Source organism: Typha angustifolia, chromosome 14 (genome assembly GCF_048772165.1).
Source record: "Typha angustifolia cultivar Huaian chromosome 14, ASM4877216v1, whole genome shotgun sequence".
Classification (NCBI taxonomy): Eukaryota; Viridiplantae; Streptophyta; class Magnoliopsida; order Poales; family Typhaceae; genus Typha; species Typha angustifolia.
Window position 1 is genome coordinate 11,082,241 of NC_133252.1, and position 17,804 is coordinate 11,100,044.

The following is a 17,804-nucleotide window of genomic DNA, read 5'->3' on the forward strand; positions in this document are numbered from 1 at the left end:
GTCGGATCTTGTGCTTTTATATATATATATAAAATCTTCTGTAGATACAAATGTGGATGCTATAGTAACTTCCTTTTGTCTTTGTTTATGATTTCCTTTTCTTTTTAACGGAAAGCCCGCAGGCAATAATTCATTAATAATGTAGAAATAATGTCAGAAGAGCTACAAAGCATAATACATAGGGAGATATTGAATCAAAGCACAGAACTTGTACAAACTACTTACCGAAATGAGAATATCAAGCCCTAATAACTCAAATATACAAAAGTAATACCTAACGAAAAAATCTATAAATAGATCAAATTGGTAGGAGTATGTAAGCAAAGGGGTCTAACGTCTAGTAGCTCCACTAAGATCATTATTACTTAAGTACATATGGCTCTACATTCCCTTCGTACTACAGTAAAACAGTAATAGAAGATAAAAATATAAATAATCCCCTAACGAAGAGAATAGAAAAAATGTAGGTTCTTAAACAATCATCAATAGTGCAAAGTGAACCTCCTACAAATACCATCAAACCTACAACCATCCAAAACAAACCAATTAGTCCGCCAAATATATGAAAAAAGAAAAAAAGGTAAGATGCGGCCTCCCTCAAATATTCCTTTACTGCCCTAGTCTAAGATCGGTATGGAATGGAGAGGTGAAGGAGGAGAGCCTCAAACCTCTCTCGTTCCTCTCTGAGCCGGTGAATAACAATGACCAGTATCTAGATCGAGCAACTAGAGAGGAGATGGGAGAAGAGGCCGACAAACAAGGAAATATTGAAGAAATCTTAGCAAATGCTCTCCAGTGGAGAAGGAAAGAAAAAAAAAACACGTAGGAGGAACAATTGATGCTATAATAAATAATTTGATAGTAAATTTGGTTACCATTACTATTAAATTGGGATAGAAATTGAGATGGAATATCAGATATATAAATATATTGGGTAACGATGTGTGGTAATTCGGAATTTATTCTTATACTTTTTTATTTGTAAAGCCATAATAAGAAATACGATGTTGCTTAAATTTGCAGCAGAACATACATACAAGAGAAGCAGAATAGGGATTAGAATAAGTCTAGAAAAAGTGAAGAGATTTTCTTCTATTCCTTCTGATCAGATAGTAAGCTTCAACTCATATCGGTGTTGAAATAAGCCTATCTGGATACATATATAAACGTTAATATGAAAATGAAATAATAAAGACATCCAAGTCTATATCCAGTCAAACTTCGATTTTTATACTTTTAACCAACCCAGTAACGGCCAAAGTAAAAGATACGATGATTCGATGTGATCTCTCTCTCTCTCTCTCTCTCTCTTGTGAACGTTATTGAAATAAGATCACGATGCTAAAATTTACAAGCAATTTAAATGCAAACCAACCAATGCAATGTTATATATAATGGAGAATCAATAAATTCGTCGTGAAGAAAAGCCAATGAATCAGTGTTTATCAGAAGCAAATATGTTCTTGCATTTCTCAATAAAGGCACGGGATCTTTCGTTGATATTGGATGGTGCCTTTATGATTGGCTTCTTCTCCAGTTCCCCAACTCTCAAGGCACCTTTTTCTTCGCCATTCTTATCTGATGATGTCCTTTTCATATCATTGATCTCTTCAGCAGCTAGTTTCATAGTGACTGACTTCTTAGTCGCCTTCCTGGGAAGCACATCATCTTGTGGTGCTGCTATTGGCTTCTCAGCATCATTGCCTTCAGGAATAAGGATGGCAACCTCGATTTCATGCAGCATTTCACCTTCTTTCATCCCATGGCCTACTAGTTCATCTCGAATGGATGGTCCATCTTTCTCTCTTTCCAGGATCGTGGCACCATTTTCAATTCCTCGACTGATCTGCTTATTACCAAACACAGGAAATTTCTCGGTGAGGAACGCAAAAATCCTGTAGCAGATGTTGAGAGGCTTTGTTGGATCATCCTTTCTTTCCATTCCTGAACCTGGAAACAAAAAAGAGAGGTGAGAGGGGAAAGATCTTCCTCTAGTCTCTTTGGCTGACAAATATAGAGGAGATCAACTGTTCGAAGCTTTTGGCACAAGTTAGCTTTGAAATACAGGAAAGTTGACAAATATTTAAAAGCATGAAGAAATCATTCCTTTCTTACTGTTCCAACCACAAGATTCTAACTAACTATTTAGGGGGCTACATTTCACCAAAATATTCGGACACATTCTGGAGCTAGAAGCAAAGAATTGCTCAGGGAATAGTGCAACATCTTTACAACAAGAGAATCCAGTTATCCCCAGCTTAGGTAGCAAGAAAACACTTAATAGATTTAAGGTGTTCAGCCCAGTTGTCCATCAATAACTATCATATCCTTCACTATCTTGTTCTTCATAAATGTATGTCTTCTAAAAACAAAGACAGTAGTCATAAAGAGATGCAGTACCTGTATTAGCAAGAACCAGCTGATCTGCAACACGGGGATGAAGCATCATCCACATTCCGCAAAACCTTCCTTCAGATTCGGCCCCAAAAGGCCATTCTTGGGTGAATGCCAATGCAAGCACCTGTATAGTAAAGTAGTTCAAGTTTGAAATTTTACAGTTGGAATCCTGGGGCATATATCTGAGCCAACTTTGCTAAAAAAAAAACCATGGCCATACCCAGCAGATAGGACATTACAAATATTTGAATAAGAAACCAAGGTGCACGCATTAATGTACCTACATTGCTAAAGAGCACTGGTAATATCCTCCCCCGTCTCATTTCCTCTATGATAGTCTCCAAGATAATGATCACTACTGATAGAAAGGGTGGGCAAAGGGAAAATTTTAAAGGGGAACATTAAAAAAGAGCATATTTCAAATAAAGAATTATAACCACACTGATGAAACCATGAATATGCAGTTCCTTCATAAATTACAATATCCTCATAATAATCATACATCATTGAGTATATTGCAGTAAAACATGACTAAATAAGAAATTATGATGTATGTCATCTTGTAAAGTATACAGCTCAAACTAAAAAATAGTTCCTGTCCTCCTTTTAAAGAAAGGTGATTATCCCCTGCTTTTTCCTTCTGAGGTCATGTTTCCAGAAAGAATGCCTTCTCCCATGCCAGCAGTGAGCAGTGTGATACTCAATTTGCTCCAAGATTGAATTTCTATTAATATATCAGCAAATATTGAGAAAGGAAAGAGCAGTTTGTGGAGCTGCTCATTTCTATCTGAAGGTATCCTCATGGAGGTCGAACAATATCTGGTCAAGAGAAATGAGATTTGATATGCCTCATATCTGGTCCTTCACTTCGCTTTGCATGACCTTTTCTGTAGCTGCTACAAGCAAAAATATGCGAGCATGAATTCATAGACAAGTGTAGGAAGAGAGTGATCTTCTGATTCTGAAACTGGAGAACATGTTTACACAAGCAGTTCTGATTAACACATCCCATGTTAAGGACTTCCAATTAAAGGCATTATAGCAGATCAACACAAAGGAAAGATAACACCGAACCAACTCTTCTCTTTGTTCTTTCACTCACTTTCCACTCCTCAATTAGGACCTTCTTTATTTTGGAACAGCTCGAGACAATAGTAGCTACTCCAGAAGCAGTTACAAGAGGGCAGTAAACCATTTGGCAGGTCTCTAGTTGAGAACATCCCTTGACAAGGTGAGCTAAACCAACATCTGTTATTTGTCGACAATGGGACAACACAATGTCTTTCAGCTTAGGGCACTCATCGCTTAGTTCAGCCAACACCATATCCCCAATATGCTGCACAAAATAAGGCAAGTGGATTATTCATAGAACTACATAGATATGGTTCAAATTTCAAATGAACAATATATCCACTTTGTGGAATCCCTTCTTGTGCCATCAAGAACTTTGGAACTTCATCCTTAAAGAATTGCAGACCAGTTCTAATTTCCAATCGGAAGGTCAATTTTTACATGACGAGGAGTCCTCAAAATGGAACTCACATAAGATGCATCACCATACAGGAACGATGTCCTAGTTCTTTTGTTTGTAGGATCTGTTATCATATCTGCTTCTCTATATGCAAGGATATCCCATTAAGTAGGGTTGCCTCTGGAAAGAGGGAACCAAAGGGGCAGGTGCATATAGGCAATATTTGCTGCAATTTCTAATATTTGCAGAATTGCGAAGACCCCCAACTCACTTGTTTTGAATTGATGTTGATTCTCTAGTATTTTCAACTGAAGGTTAATTTGCTTTCTCATTTCTTTATTGTGTCATCACCTAGTTACTCTAATACAAGTTATGTAGCTATATGAGTATTTATGTGGTTAAAGACAAATGATTGTCCACAACCCTTTAAGGATCTGTATTATATAGCTATATTTACTTAACAAGGAAATTGATTCCAGGAATGTTGAATTATAACAAAAAGAGAAGGGAAAATGTTTTATCCCCCTTTCTCAGGAATACCCACATTTTCACAACTATGCAAGCCACGCAAAATGTTATATACATACATACATACATACATATATAGGGAGAGAGAGAGAGAGAGACCTGCAGCACACTGATATCCAGGTAGACAAGATCAGGACAGCATCTAGCAACAGCACTCAGTCCATTACCAGTAATTTGATGGCACCCACTAACATTTAAACGTCGAAGTGAACACCCTTCAGCAATGGCAATAAGTGCCTCATCACCAACCCTACACATTAGGCAAATTAACAAGAATTTCAAAATAAAAAAGGGCAAGCGTGCAAAAAGTACTTTACCGTACGTGTTTAGAAGCTAGACTAAGAGTCAGCATCAATAATTATTCTGGTAGTTCATGCATAGAATTTCTATAAAGTACCAACTACTAACAAGAGCTACATGCATATGCCCATACTGTTAAAAACACTCATCAAATGGTCATTAGTAGGTAATTGGCCTATTCAGATTGTAATCTAGTAAAAACCATTCATATATTGTTCAAATTTAGATATTCAAATAGTAGGGCACTTGGAAGCTGATTAAATATTATAAACAAGAAACTACTGAGAATTATTTCAGTTATATTAAACTGACTGACTCTAGTGAAGAAAAGGCATCTTGATGCATGAGACTCGCAACATTGCAGGGCCTAGCAATGGCAGTCAGCACTAAGAAGAGGCTCTTCCCGTGACTCAAACTCTCGCCAACACACATGATACCACCTTACTGTCAAATCAGTGAATAAAACAAAGAGTTCTTGGCTAATTCTATCCTAAATTCCTAATTAAATTACAATTTCTGCTAAGAAGTTACCAATCATCTGCATGTTTTATCATGCTTTTAAGCAACCAGCAGGAAAAAGCAGAGGCCAGATGCAACAAAGTTCTGTTCCTTTTTAAAATAAATCAGGACTCTGTTTAAGGGCTTCTATTTGAAAATAATTCAAAGAGTGTTGCTATTTGAGGAACTAATGGATTCAGGGCCACCACAAGCATTAAATCAGACCAACTTCTAGCATAGATATTAGGACAGTTATAAACAATTTAAGACTACAGACTGCCCGGAGAGCATGATGTGCTTAAGGACCATCTTGACCTATGAGGTGCTGTTTTGCAGCATAATGTGCCGCATGATTATACATATTAATAATTTAATATACATAGTAGCTCCTTAGATGCATGCCAATCATGCCGTTTGTCAGCACATTCCATGAGATACAACATGCAAATGGATAACCGGCACGTTACTAAGCAATAGCAGATAAATATATGTGCAAGACATGATTGTAGCTTATTCAGTCAAATGAAAACATTGTTCAAGAGACCAAGAGCTTCCGAGGTGAATGCCAGACAACCACAAGTTCGTATTTTCTGAAGTAACAGTAAGAATAAAAATAAATAGTGCCAAAATGTCAGTCTAGCAATTAATATAAGAAGACTGCCTCAAAAAACAAATATACATTACCCATGATTGCCAAGCATAGATTGTAAATAGTATATTAATTAACTCCAATTATATAAAGAATGCCAAGTCAGATCTTATGCGAGAAAAAGATAATGAAAAAGTAGTATGACTTCTTTACAGAAGCTGTAGGAAAATATTCTTACCTTTCACAAAATTGAATACTTAGGTCTGTAAGAAGTTTACAGTTCTCACCCACAGAGATTAAACCTTTACTGCCAATCTGCCAATGCAGGAAACACAGGTTTAGATATGAAGCAGCAGATATTGAAAAGAACATCTTAAAAAAATAAGATATTGCTGTTAGATACATATTAGTTAGTACTTATCTGTTCCTAACATTAAAAATAGTACGAGCAAATCATACAACTTGTTTCCAATCATATTTTTGGTTACTAGACAATGGTACAAAAGCAAAAAGAACTTTTCTCCCAGTAGAAAGGAGGTCCAACACACTCAAGCTCAAATTTAGTACATCAAAATACAGGAATACTTAATCATCTGGAAATTGAGCAACATTTAAAATTATCGAGAAGACAACTATTTTCTCGTTGCTTCATAATGCAGCTAATCAAATGTTTAAAAGGATCTACATTGATCATGTCATAAAGATGCTTTATGTGCAGAAAAATAATTATGCAATGCAACGACAATTCAGACAATCATATCCAAATTGTTACCAGAGGAAGGATTAGAATTTATCTATTCATTTTCTAATAGCTTAGTTCAGACTAATTGTAGCTATCTTTATCCAACTTGACTATTTGCCAAATCTAATAGGCAAAAAGGGAATACCTCGTAACAACGACGAATGTGAAGTTTTCGTATGTTCCTGCAACCTTGAGCTATATGACTTATAGCATCATCATTTATACTTGAGCAGTCCACCAACTGAAGAACTTGTAGAAGTGAGCAGCCTCTGCCAACTTCCATAAAAGCACTGTTGCGGATCCTCGGGCAGTAAAACAAAGAAAGTTCCAAAAGGCCTCTGTTTTCAGTGTATAGTACAACAATTAACTAGAAATCCATATTGAGGAAATAAATCATATAACAAAGCAAAATCCAAGGATGTGATGTTGCCAATAGCTGTAAAAATTTATCTCAGCAGAAATTATTTTCCACGGGAACACAAGATTTCATGAAAAAGAAATAAACAAAGAATAACTTACTTTTTGTGAATCTATTTTGATATGAGATCAATATATAAAAACTGCTGAACTGTACTTAAGTTTTAGCCTGTTATCCAAGATGATTATCATATATTGTCAATACAGATCAAGTGAATTTGGAAATATTATGTTTGAAAATTGTTGACTTTTTTCTGTTAAGAATAAGTAGAGTAATAATAATTAAGTAATCAAGCTGGAATAAAAAAGATCTGGCACCATGCTGTTCACAATTTTATATATACAATGTCATGGAATTACATTTTGTTTTCCAGTGAAAAGGTACAACACCAAAATTCCTCTTGATTCTTATTTCAGTTTAAATTAAATGGCAGAATGGCATAGAACCACACTCCAAATATAAAGTGACACTTGTATTCATTTAAAAAATCACCATATGAACTTCATCAAAAGAAAATGCCTGGAATTATTTTAGCAAACAATATAGTTGCCTGTTCCCAAAGCCTCTCCTCAGTTTAAAAAAAGTTCTAGTCATCCCCTTTATGAAAATAAGAACAAAAAGTTTCATTGAGGTGAATAGAAGAATGATAAAATTAACCTTCTTTTTTTTGCTGTGTATTATTTCTTCCTCTGATCTAAGATACTGATGCAAAAAGGAAAAACAGGTCCAACTATCCAAGCCATTAGACATCCTTCCTATCGTTCTTGCCTTATTGCCTTATTTTTCCTCTTTCCAGCCTTCCTTTTTGTTACCACTATCACAATCCATGCCTTTTCCTCTCTAGTTTCAAGAAAATGGTGCAAGATTGATGGGAATTAGATTTTCATTTATTTTTTATTTTTGAATATATTTTTATGTAAAAGTTTAGAATTTAGAGTGTCTAATTCGGTTAAAACTCCTAAAAAATCTAAGAGATTTGATTGTAAGTTTGCTTTGAGATAAGTTAGTTTATTTATATATTAGATTAGGAAAGATTTGAATTAAGATACATTTTTTAGGAATCTCCTCATTTCTACATATAGAGATGATGGGAACTCCGAAAAGAAGATAAAAAGATAAAAATTTGAGAAATATTATTTTGTGGAGGATTCCATATTTATCCCTCTTCTCCTACTCCCTTTTTCTCTTCTTTGTGGTGGATTCTACGTTCTCTTTGTTCCTCATAATCTATGTGGATTTAATTTTATTTCCTCATGAGTTGGTGGACTATCTTTTATCTTTACTATCTAGTCATGTTAGTGTGAAAAAAAAATACTTATAAGCAAATAAAGAGATTCACAGAGATCCTATCTTTTCTCTTTGGGGGTGGATCTAGATACCTCCTTATCTTTTTCTGTATTGGCATGTTTCCTCGTCCCTAGACCACATCAAAGATTCATGACTAAAAGAAAAGTATAGAAGATTCTAGCAGTTTAGGCTCATGAAACTGAGGAGCAACCAAATGGAAGTTTCTCTAGTCATGGAAAGAGTCTTCCCAAAAGATAACGAAGATAACTCTTGCCATAGGTATATGCCTTTTCAAGGCATCAATAAGACAAATAGTTAGATAAGCATCTTTTCAATGTTCTATAAACTATATGAAGCAATGGTTAGGTGATACTTATTATCTGGTAGTTTATTTACAACTGATGCTGACCAATTCTGCCTAATCTATTAACTGAAATATATGGACTGTGAGACCTCTTTAAGATGTTGTCAAGACCTTGATTCCTCGGAGACCTCAATGGAATCAATGATCAACTGTTAGAAATTTACCATGTTAATAGAGAATGTCCAAGAGAAACAAACAATTGCGGCTCGACATATGGATACTTCAGTATATCATTTCTTTCTACACACGTTGTTAGTTTGGTGGGCCTAATAAGACGTAATTGATTATGACAATACTTTATTGAATTTCATACATTTTAGGATTTTGTGCAATAGAAAGGCTCTCAGATAGATCTTAATGTATGAAGTTAGATGAGCCACATTCTTAGTGACATATGACTACAGACTGTATTATCATTAAAATTAAGCTCTGAAACAGTTCTTAAAAGGACATTGTTCAGTACATAAGGAAACATATGTTAAAATGGTTAAGGTCATCAATGTAAAAATAAGATCTCAAGAATCAGGTACAGAAAACATACGGGCATAATCGTCCAATATACTCTAGTCCAGAGGTTTCTATATTTTGGCATCCATTAATCTCCAAGTGTGTTAATTTGGTGCAGCCACGAGCAACAAATTCAAGACTCCTATCAGTTAACAAATGGCAGTCATTTAGAGTGAGACACCTGAGCTTTTTGCACCCTTTTGCAATAGAAGAAAGACTTCTGCAATAAGAAAAAAAATACAGCAAATAACCAGTGTCACAATTAGATGACTCAGAAATACAAGAAAGCAACAACAAAGAGGAGCTAATAACTGATCAATATTATTTAGCAAATATAGAGGAAAAGAAAATGAAATTACAAGATCGCTCTTGAAAAAAAAAATACAAAAAAAAAATCCTCTGATTTCCTTTATATCTAGGAAAAAATTATGAAGGTGAAAAACTAGAATTTCATTGGACCTATTAGGAAGTTTCAGGAGTGGATGGTGATAGGCTGATAGCGTCATGAGCCCTACCCCATAAAATTCCCTGGTCTGTCACAAGAGTGTCTTATAGGATGTATGACTGGAGTGGAACATTTTTCTTATAAATAAAACCAAGTAAATAACATAGCAACTATTACAAATACTTCTAGGCAATCATCTATATAGTTAAAGCTAAGGAGAATCCAGGGATATTTAATAATATGCCTGTCAGTAAATCTCTCGAAGTTGTAAAGAGCCAACATTTCCAAGGAAGAACAAGATGAACCCACTGCTTCCAGAGCTTCATCACTAATATGCATGCACTGCAGCTTCAGAGTCTTCAAAGACCCGCATCCTCTTGCAACTGATATTATCCCTTCATTCTTAACAAATTCTGAATCCAATGATAAGGTTTCCAGACAATGGCAATGAGATGCAACAGCTTGTAGAGAAGTATCTGTAATCCAAGCACAAGCTGCAATGCCAAGAGACACTAAAGAATTTCCACGATGTTGTGCCAATCCAACCAAACCAGTATCCGTAAGCCCTTCACAAAAACGTAAATTCAAATCTCTAAGTAGGTTGCAACTCTGCCCGATAGCAATAAGACCTTGATCTCCAACATAGCAACCCTGCATACAAGTTCCAATAACTCAAGTGGCCAGAGAATACGTACCCTTTATGGTAAGGTACCAACACTTAAGAAATTAGATGAAATATAACGAACAAAAGTTGATAATGCAGAATCTAGTTAGATAGATGTTGTCTAAAAAGCAATAATACTGACCATTCTTGACAATGAGCATAGAAGACCAAACTTAAGATTAAGCTCAACATCTAATGATAAGTTAACACCCAACAGTTGCACTATGTAAAACAAGGACAGCACCTGAAGGTCCAAGGATTTTAAAGTTCTGCAGTTCTCTGCTATCTTTATCAACCCTAAAGAAGTTATTGCTGAACACCAGATTAAACTTAGTTTCTCAAGTCCTTTGCAACCCTGGGCAAGAGATCCTAGACCAGCATCAGATAGACAGAAACGTTCTGGTTCATTTTCTTCGGCCGAGTTGTTTCCAGTCACATTATGAAGTTCTGCTGGGCTAGAAAGACTATTTCTCTGCATGAAGAATTGCCAAGGCATAGAAATTAGCAAGTACTATATGTTCAAAGTCCAAACATCAGAAACAAGGTCAATGGGACTCTATGCTCAGATAGAACAACCTCAAAATGTTCAGTAGGTACAAAGTACAAACTACTAAAAGAATATTTATTCCAAAGGAACTATACTTTATAAATGATAGTAAATGATACTCCAATCAACAGATGTTGCAAGGGCACCAACAACCAAGCTGCCCCTATTGCTAAAATTTGTCGGAATAGGATCAGCCATTGTAAAAACCTGTTTTTTCTTCCTTGAAAGATAACTAACACATAAGATCACCTGCAGGATGATCAGATCCAATAAGCATTATTTTACAATATTATATCAAACATTATGCATCCCACCACAAGGTGAGATAAACAATTTTCGATCTGGACAGAAGAAAAAACTTGCATGAAAACATAGGAACTTCTTCAACAAATGTACTAGTCTATAGTGGAGAAAGGAGGAGAAAACATGCGAATGAAGTGACAAGGCATTCAATCTATAAAAGCAGAACTAATATTCATCATGTTAAATAATTGTAATCAGAACAAATAGAAAAAAGAATTGTAATTGGAACAAAAACTTTCTCGTTGTGGTTAAAAGAAAAAGATAGAACATCTGGTTTTCAGTCAATTTCAGCTATTTGGCTCTATTTTAGTCGCTTTCTGCTGTTATCCTAAATATATACAACTGGAGAACCGAAAATTTTAACTAAATGCGCAAAACAAAATTATCTGTAAATATAGAATAGTGAAATGAAGCAAATAAAATCCCTTCAGGCATAGAATAGTGAAATGCAGTAAATAAGTTCCTGCAATAGCAGGATGACGACTGTCTATCTCATGCCATGTAGTAGGACTGTCCTGCCACAGCAAAAGAATAACTCATATGCTAAATTAAGATAATCTATAATGAAGCACTACTAAAACTACATTTCTTCTGCATTCCTTCATTTTAGTAATTCTCATTATTCATGATGCCCCAATATCGGACCTTTACCCCGTCAAGAACATATTTTGATCAATCCGTGCAAGAGAAGGAAGGATGAGAGAATCAACCCGCGCGCGAGAGGAGACGACCGGGTTGTGGTAGGCGGACGGAAGGCGCTCGTCGATGAAGACGTTGACCAGCCCAGTGAAGCGGCCGACAGCGTGCTCCAGAAGCCGGTCGGCGGCGCCGGAGGCCGCGATCTTAATAGTGCGGCGCGAAGCCCGCTCGTTGCGGCGCCACTTGCGGCAGACGAGGGCGCAAGCGTCGAGGTCGGGCTTGGCCTCGAGCCGGTGGAAGATCTCCATGAGCAGCTCGTCAGGGAGAAAGGTGTTGATGAGATCGGCGCCCTTCATTGGTTGAATTAGAGATCAGGGAATTGGGAAGTGCGAGGGTTAGGGAGGGGTGTGGGAAAGCACTAGAAGAAAGGGATTTGGGAGGGAGAGGTGGTGACCGAATTGGGAAGAAAAGGGGGCAGAGGAAACGTTGCGGTGGGAAATTTATTTTATATATATATATATATACGAAGATTTTACATCTATAAAGCATCCAATACCTTGCCGGGTAATAAAAACAATAATAAAAATTTAAAAAATACCTTGCCTGGTTGGGAATTTTTACTAAAATAGCCTCCTTAAAATTTATATATCGTTATGATCCACCTATCTAAAGTTTGTACAAAGAATCGCCGAATTGTTCATGAACAGTGAAAACGCTTAACAGTAAGTATATAAAAAATAATAGAGATTATATATAAAAGATAATAGAGATTATTTTACCCTTCTTTTAGAAAAGAAAAAATTATGATAAGATAATAATTTAATATATATCATTAGCAATTTTACATGTAAAAAATATTAAATAGTTAAGAGATCAAAGTATCACAAAAAATAAATAAAAGATTTGATCATCACTCTACCGTAAATGGTCTAGTTATCCGATAATCTATAACTAGACAAAATTAATAGTTTTTAAATTTTGATATAAAATATGAAACTAGGTGTATATCCTATTTATTGGACCATTTGCATAAACAATTTCCTTAGTATTTAACCAAAATGGGCTCTTAGAAATTAAGAGCATTTATGTTTTATACTAAATACATGTATTTTTATAGTAGTGTGCCAATCCTACTATTTTAACAACTTCAAAGCCTTTTGGTTTAAATGGCCTCATTTTTTATTATATCGTTGCCCTTCGCTCGGCACAAACATTTTATTGCATCAACAAATGAATAAGAGTATCCCATAATTTCCAGGATCTCTATCATAGAATGCTATAAAATGTATAAATAAATAAATTACATCTATTAGTACAACAAATAAATTTGCTTTAAAGGGACTCATATAAGTTAGAGACACATCGATTTACTTCACCTTCTTACATACCCATCAACTGTAACGCAGTGTCCACGAGAGAACAGAGACTAATATTATGCCGACTTAGCCCAACGCTGCCAGAGAAGACATTGAAGCATTCGAGCTCTGAAGTGGTTTCTGACACACATTTCAGTTCATCCTCCATCCCAGAATCAGTGAACAACTTTATGTAGTTTGAATCGGATTTCATCAACCAGATTGCGAGCTCGACTACGAACCTCCTAATTCTTGGAAGTTTAATAGATGGATAATTATATGTCGTCAAAATATGAACCAGTTTGTGCACAAATGCCGCTTCAGTGATGCCAGATTTGTGGAGTTGTTTGGAGAATTCTTCAGGGCTCATGAATCTGAGAATTTGAGCAGCGAGTCCAAGGGAGACCTCCAGTAGTTTCGTCTTTTCTATCATGATAGCATTCAAAACCTATTGAGGATAAAATGAGTATAAGTATAATCACTGGGAAATGTATCATGTAATTAGATGGAACTGGGATTAAATTCAGGTTAATCTAAATATGTCATCAAATATTCATTGGCGAATGTTTGTGTGCATCTAGCGGTTTAACTACGCTAGAAATTAAATATAACACTTTATGTATATATATTTGAAAGTTTAAACTATAGATGAATCAAACTCTGTTTATAAGAGGTTTCCTTACCATGGCAATGCCGGCAGTGACTCCTCTAAGTTGTGAGCAGCATTCACTCCCTTCGTAGCTACACAAGTTGCGCAAAATCCTTGCCGCATTGACGCGGAGCACCGGATCGTCCAACGCCACGACGAGCCTCCCGACGACGCTCTCCTCTTTAAGAATCCTCTGACAATTCTGCACGCTCTCCATTGCCAGCATGGCCAGCGCCTCCCCTGCCTCCACGCTCACGGAGTTCCGATCCTTGCCGCCTCCCGGCCTGAGGAATATCCTCAGCAGCTCCTTGATCATCCCGCCGGTGCTTCCAATCCTCTCTCTTGCCTTCTCGTCCATTGCCAGGCTCGTCAAGATCTCGATCCCGAGCTTTTGGATCTCCATGTGGTCCTCTGCGTGCTGTAGGATTTCTCGGATGTTGCTCACCGTGAAGACTATCTCCGATATCTCTTGCCGGAGAACCTTGCCGGTTTGTCCCGTGGTGCTGGCGAGCATCTTTACTACCTGGAGCGAACGCTTGACGGCTTTAATTTGAGACTCGGCCATCTCCTCCGTTTTATGCCATCTCTCTCCGGTGCTGGTGAAGCTGATAATCTTATCAAGGAGGCCTCTTGCATTGCCTATTTTACCGCAGTTGTCGTGATCGTGCGCGAGTTTTTTGAGGATCAAGAGGCCTAGAAGGTTGAACACTAACAATTCATGGCTTACGGCTGCGCCGTGGCGGCGTAGGTCGTCGGGGCCAGCGTAGAGCAGCGATGATATGGACTCCACGGCCCCGGGGATCCCCGCGACGCGGAGCGCGTTCTGCTTCTTACCCGCAAGCTTGGAGACGACGACGGCCACCGACCGCCGGATCTCCTCCTCGGCCGGGTTCTTCCAATTCAGCATCTCGATCAGCCGCTCGATCAGCGGCGTCGACGTCCCGATCTTACGGAGGGTGCCGTCGGCGAACCGGGTGGTGGTGGAGAACTTGAGCAGGATCCGCGCGCCGATGAGCTGCTCGTGGCGGGAGCTGGACGCGAGGAGCTCGGCGGCGAAGGAGACGAGGTCCATCTTGAGCCCGTCGAAGATGCTGCCATTGACGCACTTGGAGTAGGCGTCGTAGAAGAACCGCTTGATCGACACCAACCCGGCGGCGCCGAGGCGGCACTCGGAGTTTACCTGCTCGAGGAGGCGGCGGTGGCTCACCTTCCACTCCCAGAAGGCCTTCTCGGCGAGGAAAAGAAGCGCCTCGGCGAGGGCGAGGCCGTAGAAAATATTCAACGCCGAGTTCCTGTTATTCCTATCGGCGTCGGGGGTGCGCACGGCGCCGAAGTCCTGATCCATGAGGCGCATCAAGGAGAGGGAGACGCATGCCGAAGCCGAGAGCAACTGCAGCCAGCAGAAGACTCTGCTGATGTGGCGCGGGAGGAGGACGTCGATGGTGCGCCACGTCCACTGCACCGGAGCTATATCTCTCCTTCCATTATTTCCCGGCGCTCCCGTTCCGGCGATGTTTGTGATTCTAGCGCTGTCGATCGAAAAGGGCCGGAGGAAAAGCTTGAAAGATCGGACGAGCAGGCGCGAGCTCGACTTTATCGCGCGGAAGCTCGACCGGCCGGCCTCGGTGATCGACCAAGTCGCCTGGTGCTGCCACTCGAGCTCATGGCTTCGGCTAAAGATCCTCGCCCCTTCGATTAACAAAATCACGGTAATGAACCAGAAGTCCTTCCTCTCCAGCGTGATCGCGAACCCCCCGAGGAGCACGACGGTCGCCCAGATGAACCCCAGCGCGCCGAGCCCGCTCGCCGCCTTCTCAAGAATGGCTAGCCGCAGAGCGAAGAGAGTCAGCTTCTTCTCCGGCGCGTCGTCCACATGGCCGCTCCTCGGGCTGCCGGCGCAGTCGGCGCTGGCATCGTCATCGTCGTCGCGGCGGAATTCTTTCTCCTGCGGCTCGAACAACGTCGGCACGGAGCTGATGCTCACTTGCTCGACGATTTGCAATCGAACGGTGTGCTCGTCTTCCATGTTAAAATCAATGGGAATTATTTATTACACAATTAATGATCGGGTAACATAATTGATTGCTAGTAATTTATAGGTGCGGAGATTGCATTGGATTGGGATGCAAGTTGTGGCAAAATAAGTGGAAGGAGGAAGGGGTGGTGTGGAAGAAAGGAGAAGGGCGGGAAGAAGAGTTAACGGGATATGGGAGGGGATGATCACGAACTTTGAGTAACACGCGCTCGGCGTGTGGGGACTGGAGAGGAGGAGTAACGCCAGTGGCATAGATTTTGGCCACAGCTCGCTGCGATCTCTTACGCTACCTTGTTGGATCTTCTTCCAATCATTGCTTCACATAGATTTCTTCTACTCTAATATTTCCACTCAATCTCTTCGGCGCCTACAAATTTTAGGCTCTCTAGAGACAACTTTTACTCTTATTTTGAGCCCAAATTAAAAAATAATAATAATTTTTATAAATCACATCTTATATTTTATTTATTTAATAATTTATATTTTATTTTTAAAAATTTTATAACCCAATTTTTAATTTTATCCTATAATTTTTATTTAATACACTGGATTGACTTAGACGGTACTAAAAAAAATATTTAATTATAATATATATAATAATTTATAAATACCTAAATTATCTTCTCTTCTAAAAAAAAAAGAAGAAAAATAATAAGAGGATGAGGAGGGAGGAAGGGGAAGATGAGAAAAGATGGTGGTGGCGGTGGCAGTGGCAGTGGCGGTGGTGATGACGATATTAATGATAGTTACGAGAGAGGAGGTAAGTGGGAAAGATGATGAAGAAATATAAAAAATAAAAAAGAATGATGAGAGTATTTTAGTAATTTGGTTGACATTAGGTAGTCAAATTAATGTCGGAGTATTAAATAAGAATTATAAAAAAAAATAAAGAGTCGGGTTACAAAATTTTTAAAAATAATGTGTGAATAACAAAATATGTAATATGTAGGCCATGATTTATAAAAAATTCTTTAAAAAAAATACGAGAGAGAAAATTAGACACAAAATAAGTTTGGTGAAATCGTCTAAACAGATAGACCGAGTCATAGATTACTTTAACTTGTACGGAATTTTGCTTCCAAAACCTTTCTTCCTCTTTGTACAAAGACATTCCCCCCAACATTCTTAGACCATGCTCTTGATTTGGAGTCTTGAGGAAGGCAAATTTGGTTTCTTGGATTGTACAAGAATACACAAGCAACACTAGCATCCTGTACACAAGCAACACTAGCATTACAACTGCTAACGGAGCCCCAGTAGTAATTAAAAAAGGTTTACCTTTTCCTTTTTAGATTGCCCTAAGAATAACATTTGCATGTATTGTGTTCGAACTCTCCAAGATGTTTGCTTTTATTACTTGTTAAATGATTTCTCCTTTCTTGGAGGATTCGTTCTGTCCAACTTTACTATCATATCATTTCAAGGAACTTATTCACCCACCCTTTTAGGATTCTCCTGTTCCCCAAGCAATATCTAGAAGAGATTTAAGGAAGGAAGCATAGATCTTAGCCGTACTACAGAATCTATGTGAGTTTCTCAGAGATTTATAGGGCCCATTTGTGCATTGAATCATTACATTACATTAAGAGTCGGATTAGAATCTTTGTAAGTCCTCACACTGGTATTATAGTTTGGATCTGCTATAAATTGGACATTTGCATCAAAACAACAATCTTTTAAGCCTTAGTAATAATAATTTGGACTGAGTGCGTCCATTTTCTATACATGTATATATATTGTGCACACAATAGTTTAATTTTACTATTACTAAATGTACTCAAATTTAAGGAGTTTTTAATGCAAATAACCCATGATAATATAAAAGAAATGAGACAGTAATTTAATGATTATAATATGAAAAAAAGTTGTTAATCGTCTTACTTCGTTGGCCCTATAGAATCATGATATTGGATATCAAAATTATAAATAACACTTTACATTTTTTACTTTTTTTTTAAATAAGACAATTTATTTTCATTATTTCTATATGAAAGAATGAAACTCTCATTTTGTTAAAAGAAGAAAATACTAAGCCATATCATAAGTTTTGATTAATATAACAAGCA

General features: G+C 37.9%; 3 protein-coding genes across 4 annotated transcripts; all 3 read right to left on the reverse strand.

The window, feature by feature from the left end:
* Positions 1 to 1,332: 1,332 nt before the first annotated feature.
* Positions 1,333 to 2,795, reverse strand: LOC140775669 (uncharacterized). 2 transcript variants are annotated; one of them, XM_073119059.1, is made up of 3 exons: positions 2,682 to 2,795; positions 2,401 to 2,521; positions 1,333 to 1,950 (listed from the first exon to the last, which is right to left on the reverse strand). In XM_073119059.1, exons 1-3 carry the CDS (start codon positions 2,718 to 2,720, stop codon positions 1,436 to 1,438), a joined length of 675 nt encoding a protein of 224 aa, XP_072975160.1. In that variant the 5' UTR covers positions 2,721 to 2,795; the 3' UTR covers positions 1,333 to 1,435. The 2 variants fall into 2 exon arrangements, with proteins under 2 accessions (XP_072975160.1, XP_072975159.1); XM_073119058.1 differs by having other exon boundaries at positions 2,401 to 2,743.
* A 32-nt stretch (positions 2,796 to 2,827) lies between these two features.
* Positions 2,828 to 12,179, reverse strand: LOC140775668 (uncharacterized). Its single transcript, XM_073119057.1, has 8 exons — positions 11,771 to 12,179; positions 10,455 to 10,682; positions 9,791 to 10,197; positions 9,136 to 9,321; positions 6,671 to 6,863; positions 6,022 to 6,098; positions 4,496 to 4,646; positions 2,828 to 3,733 (listed from the first exon to the last, which is right to left on the reverse strand). Exons 1-8 carry the CDS (start codon positions 12,053 to 12,055, stop codon positions 3,434 to 3,436), a joined length of 1,827 nt encoding a protein of 608 aa, XP_072975158.1. The 5' UTR covers positions 12,056 to 12,179; the 3' UTR covers positions 2,828 to 3,433.
* Positions 12,180 to 12,876: 697 nt separating this feature from the next.
* LOC140775667 (uncharacterized) lies at positions 12,877 to 16,066 on the reverse strand. The gene is made up of 2 exons (XM_073119056.1): positions 13,738 to 16,066; positions 12,877 to 13,502 (listed from the first exon to the last, which is right to left on the reverse strand). Exons 1-2 carry the CDS (start codon positions 15,727 to 15,729, stop codon positions 13,080 to 13,082), a joined length of 2,415 nt encoding a protein of 804 aa, XP_072975157.1. The 5' UTR covers positions 15,730 to 16,066; the 3' UTR covers positions 12,877 to 13,079.
* Positions 16,067 to 17,804: the final 1,738 nt, after the last annotated feature.

What these genes read in the sequence shown, in the direction of transcription:
- LOC140775668 (XM_073119057.1), bottom strand. Translation starts at nt 12,055, where the DNA reads ATGAAGGGCGCCGATCTCATCAACACCTTTCTCCCTGACGAGCTGCTC. An exon ending in TATATTGGACGATTATGCCC is followed by an intron (nt 6,864 to 9,135) that starts GTATGTTTTCTG and finishes CACTGAAAACAG; the next exon opens with AGGCCTTTTGGAACTTTCTT. An exon ending in AGTATTCAATTTTGTGAAAG is followed by an intron (nt 4,647 to 6,021) that starts GTAAGAATATTT and finishes CCTAATGTGTAG; the next exon opens with GGTTGGTGATGAGGCACTTA.
- LOC140775669 (XM_073119058.1), bottom strand. Translation starts at nt 2,575, where the DNA reads ATGCCCCAGGATTCCAACTGTAAAATTTCAAACTTGAACTACTTTACT. An exon ending in GCTGGTTCTTGCTAATACAG is followed by an intron (nt 1,951 to 2,400) that starts GTACTGCATCTC and finishes TTTTGTTTCCAG; the next exon opens with GTTCAGGAATGGAAAGAAAG.
- LOC140775667 (XM_073119056.1), bottom strand. Translation starts at nt 15,729, where the DNA reads ATGGAAGACGAGCACACCGTTCGATTGCAAATCGTCGAGCAAGTGAGC. An exon ending in TCACTGCCGGCATTGCCATG is followed by an intron (nt 13,503 to 13,737) that starts GTAAGGAAACCT and finishes TATCCTCAATAG; the next exon opens with GTTTTGAATGCTATCATGAT.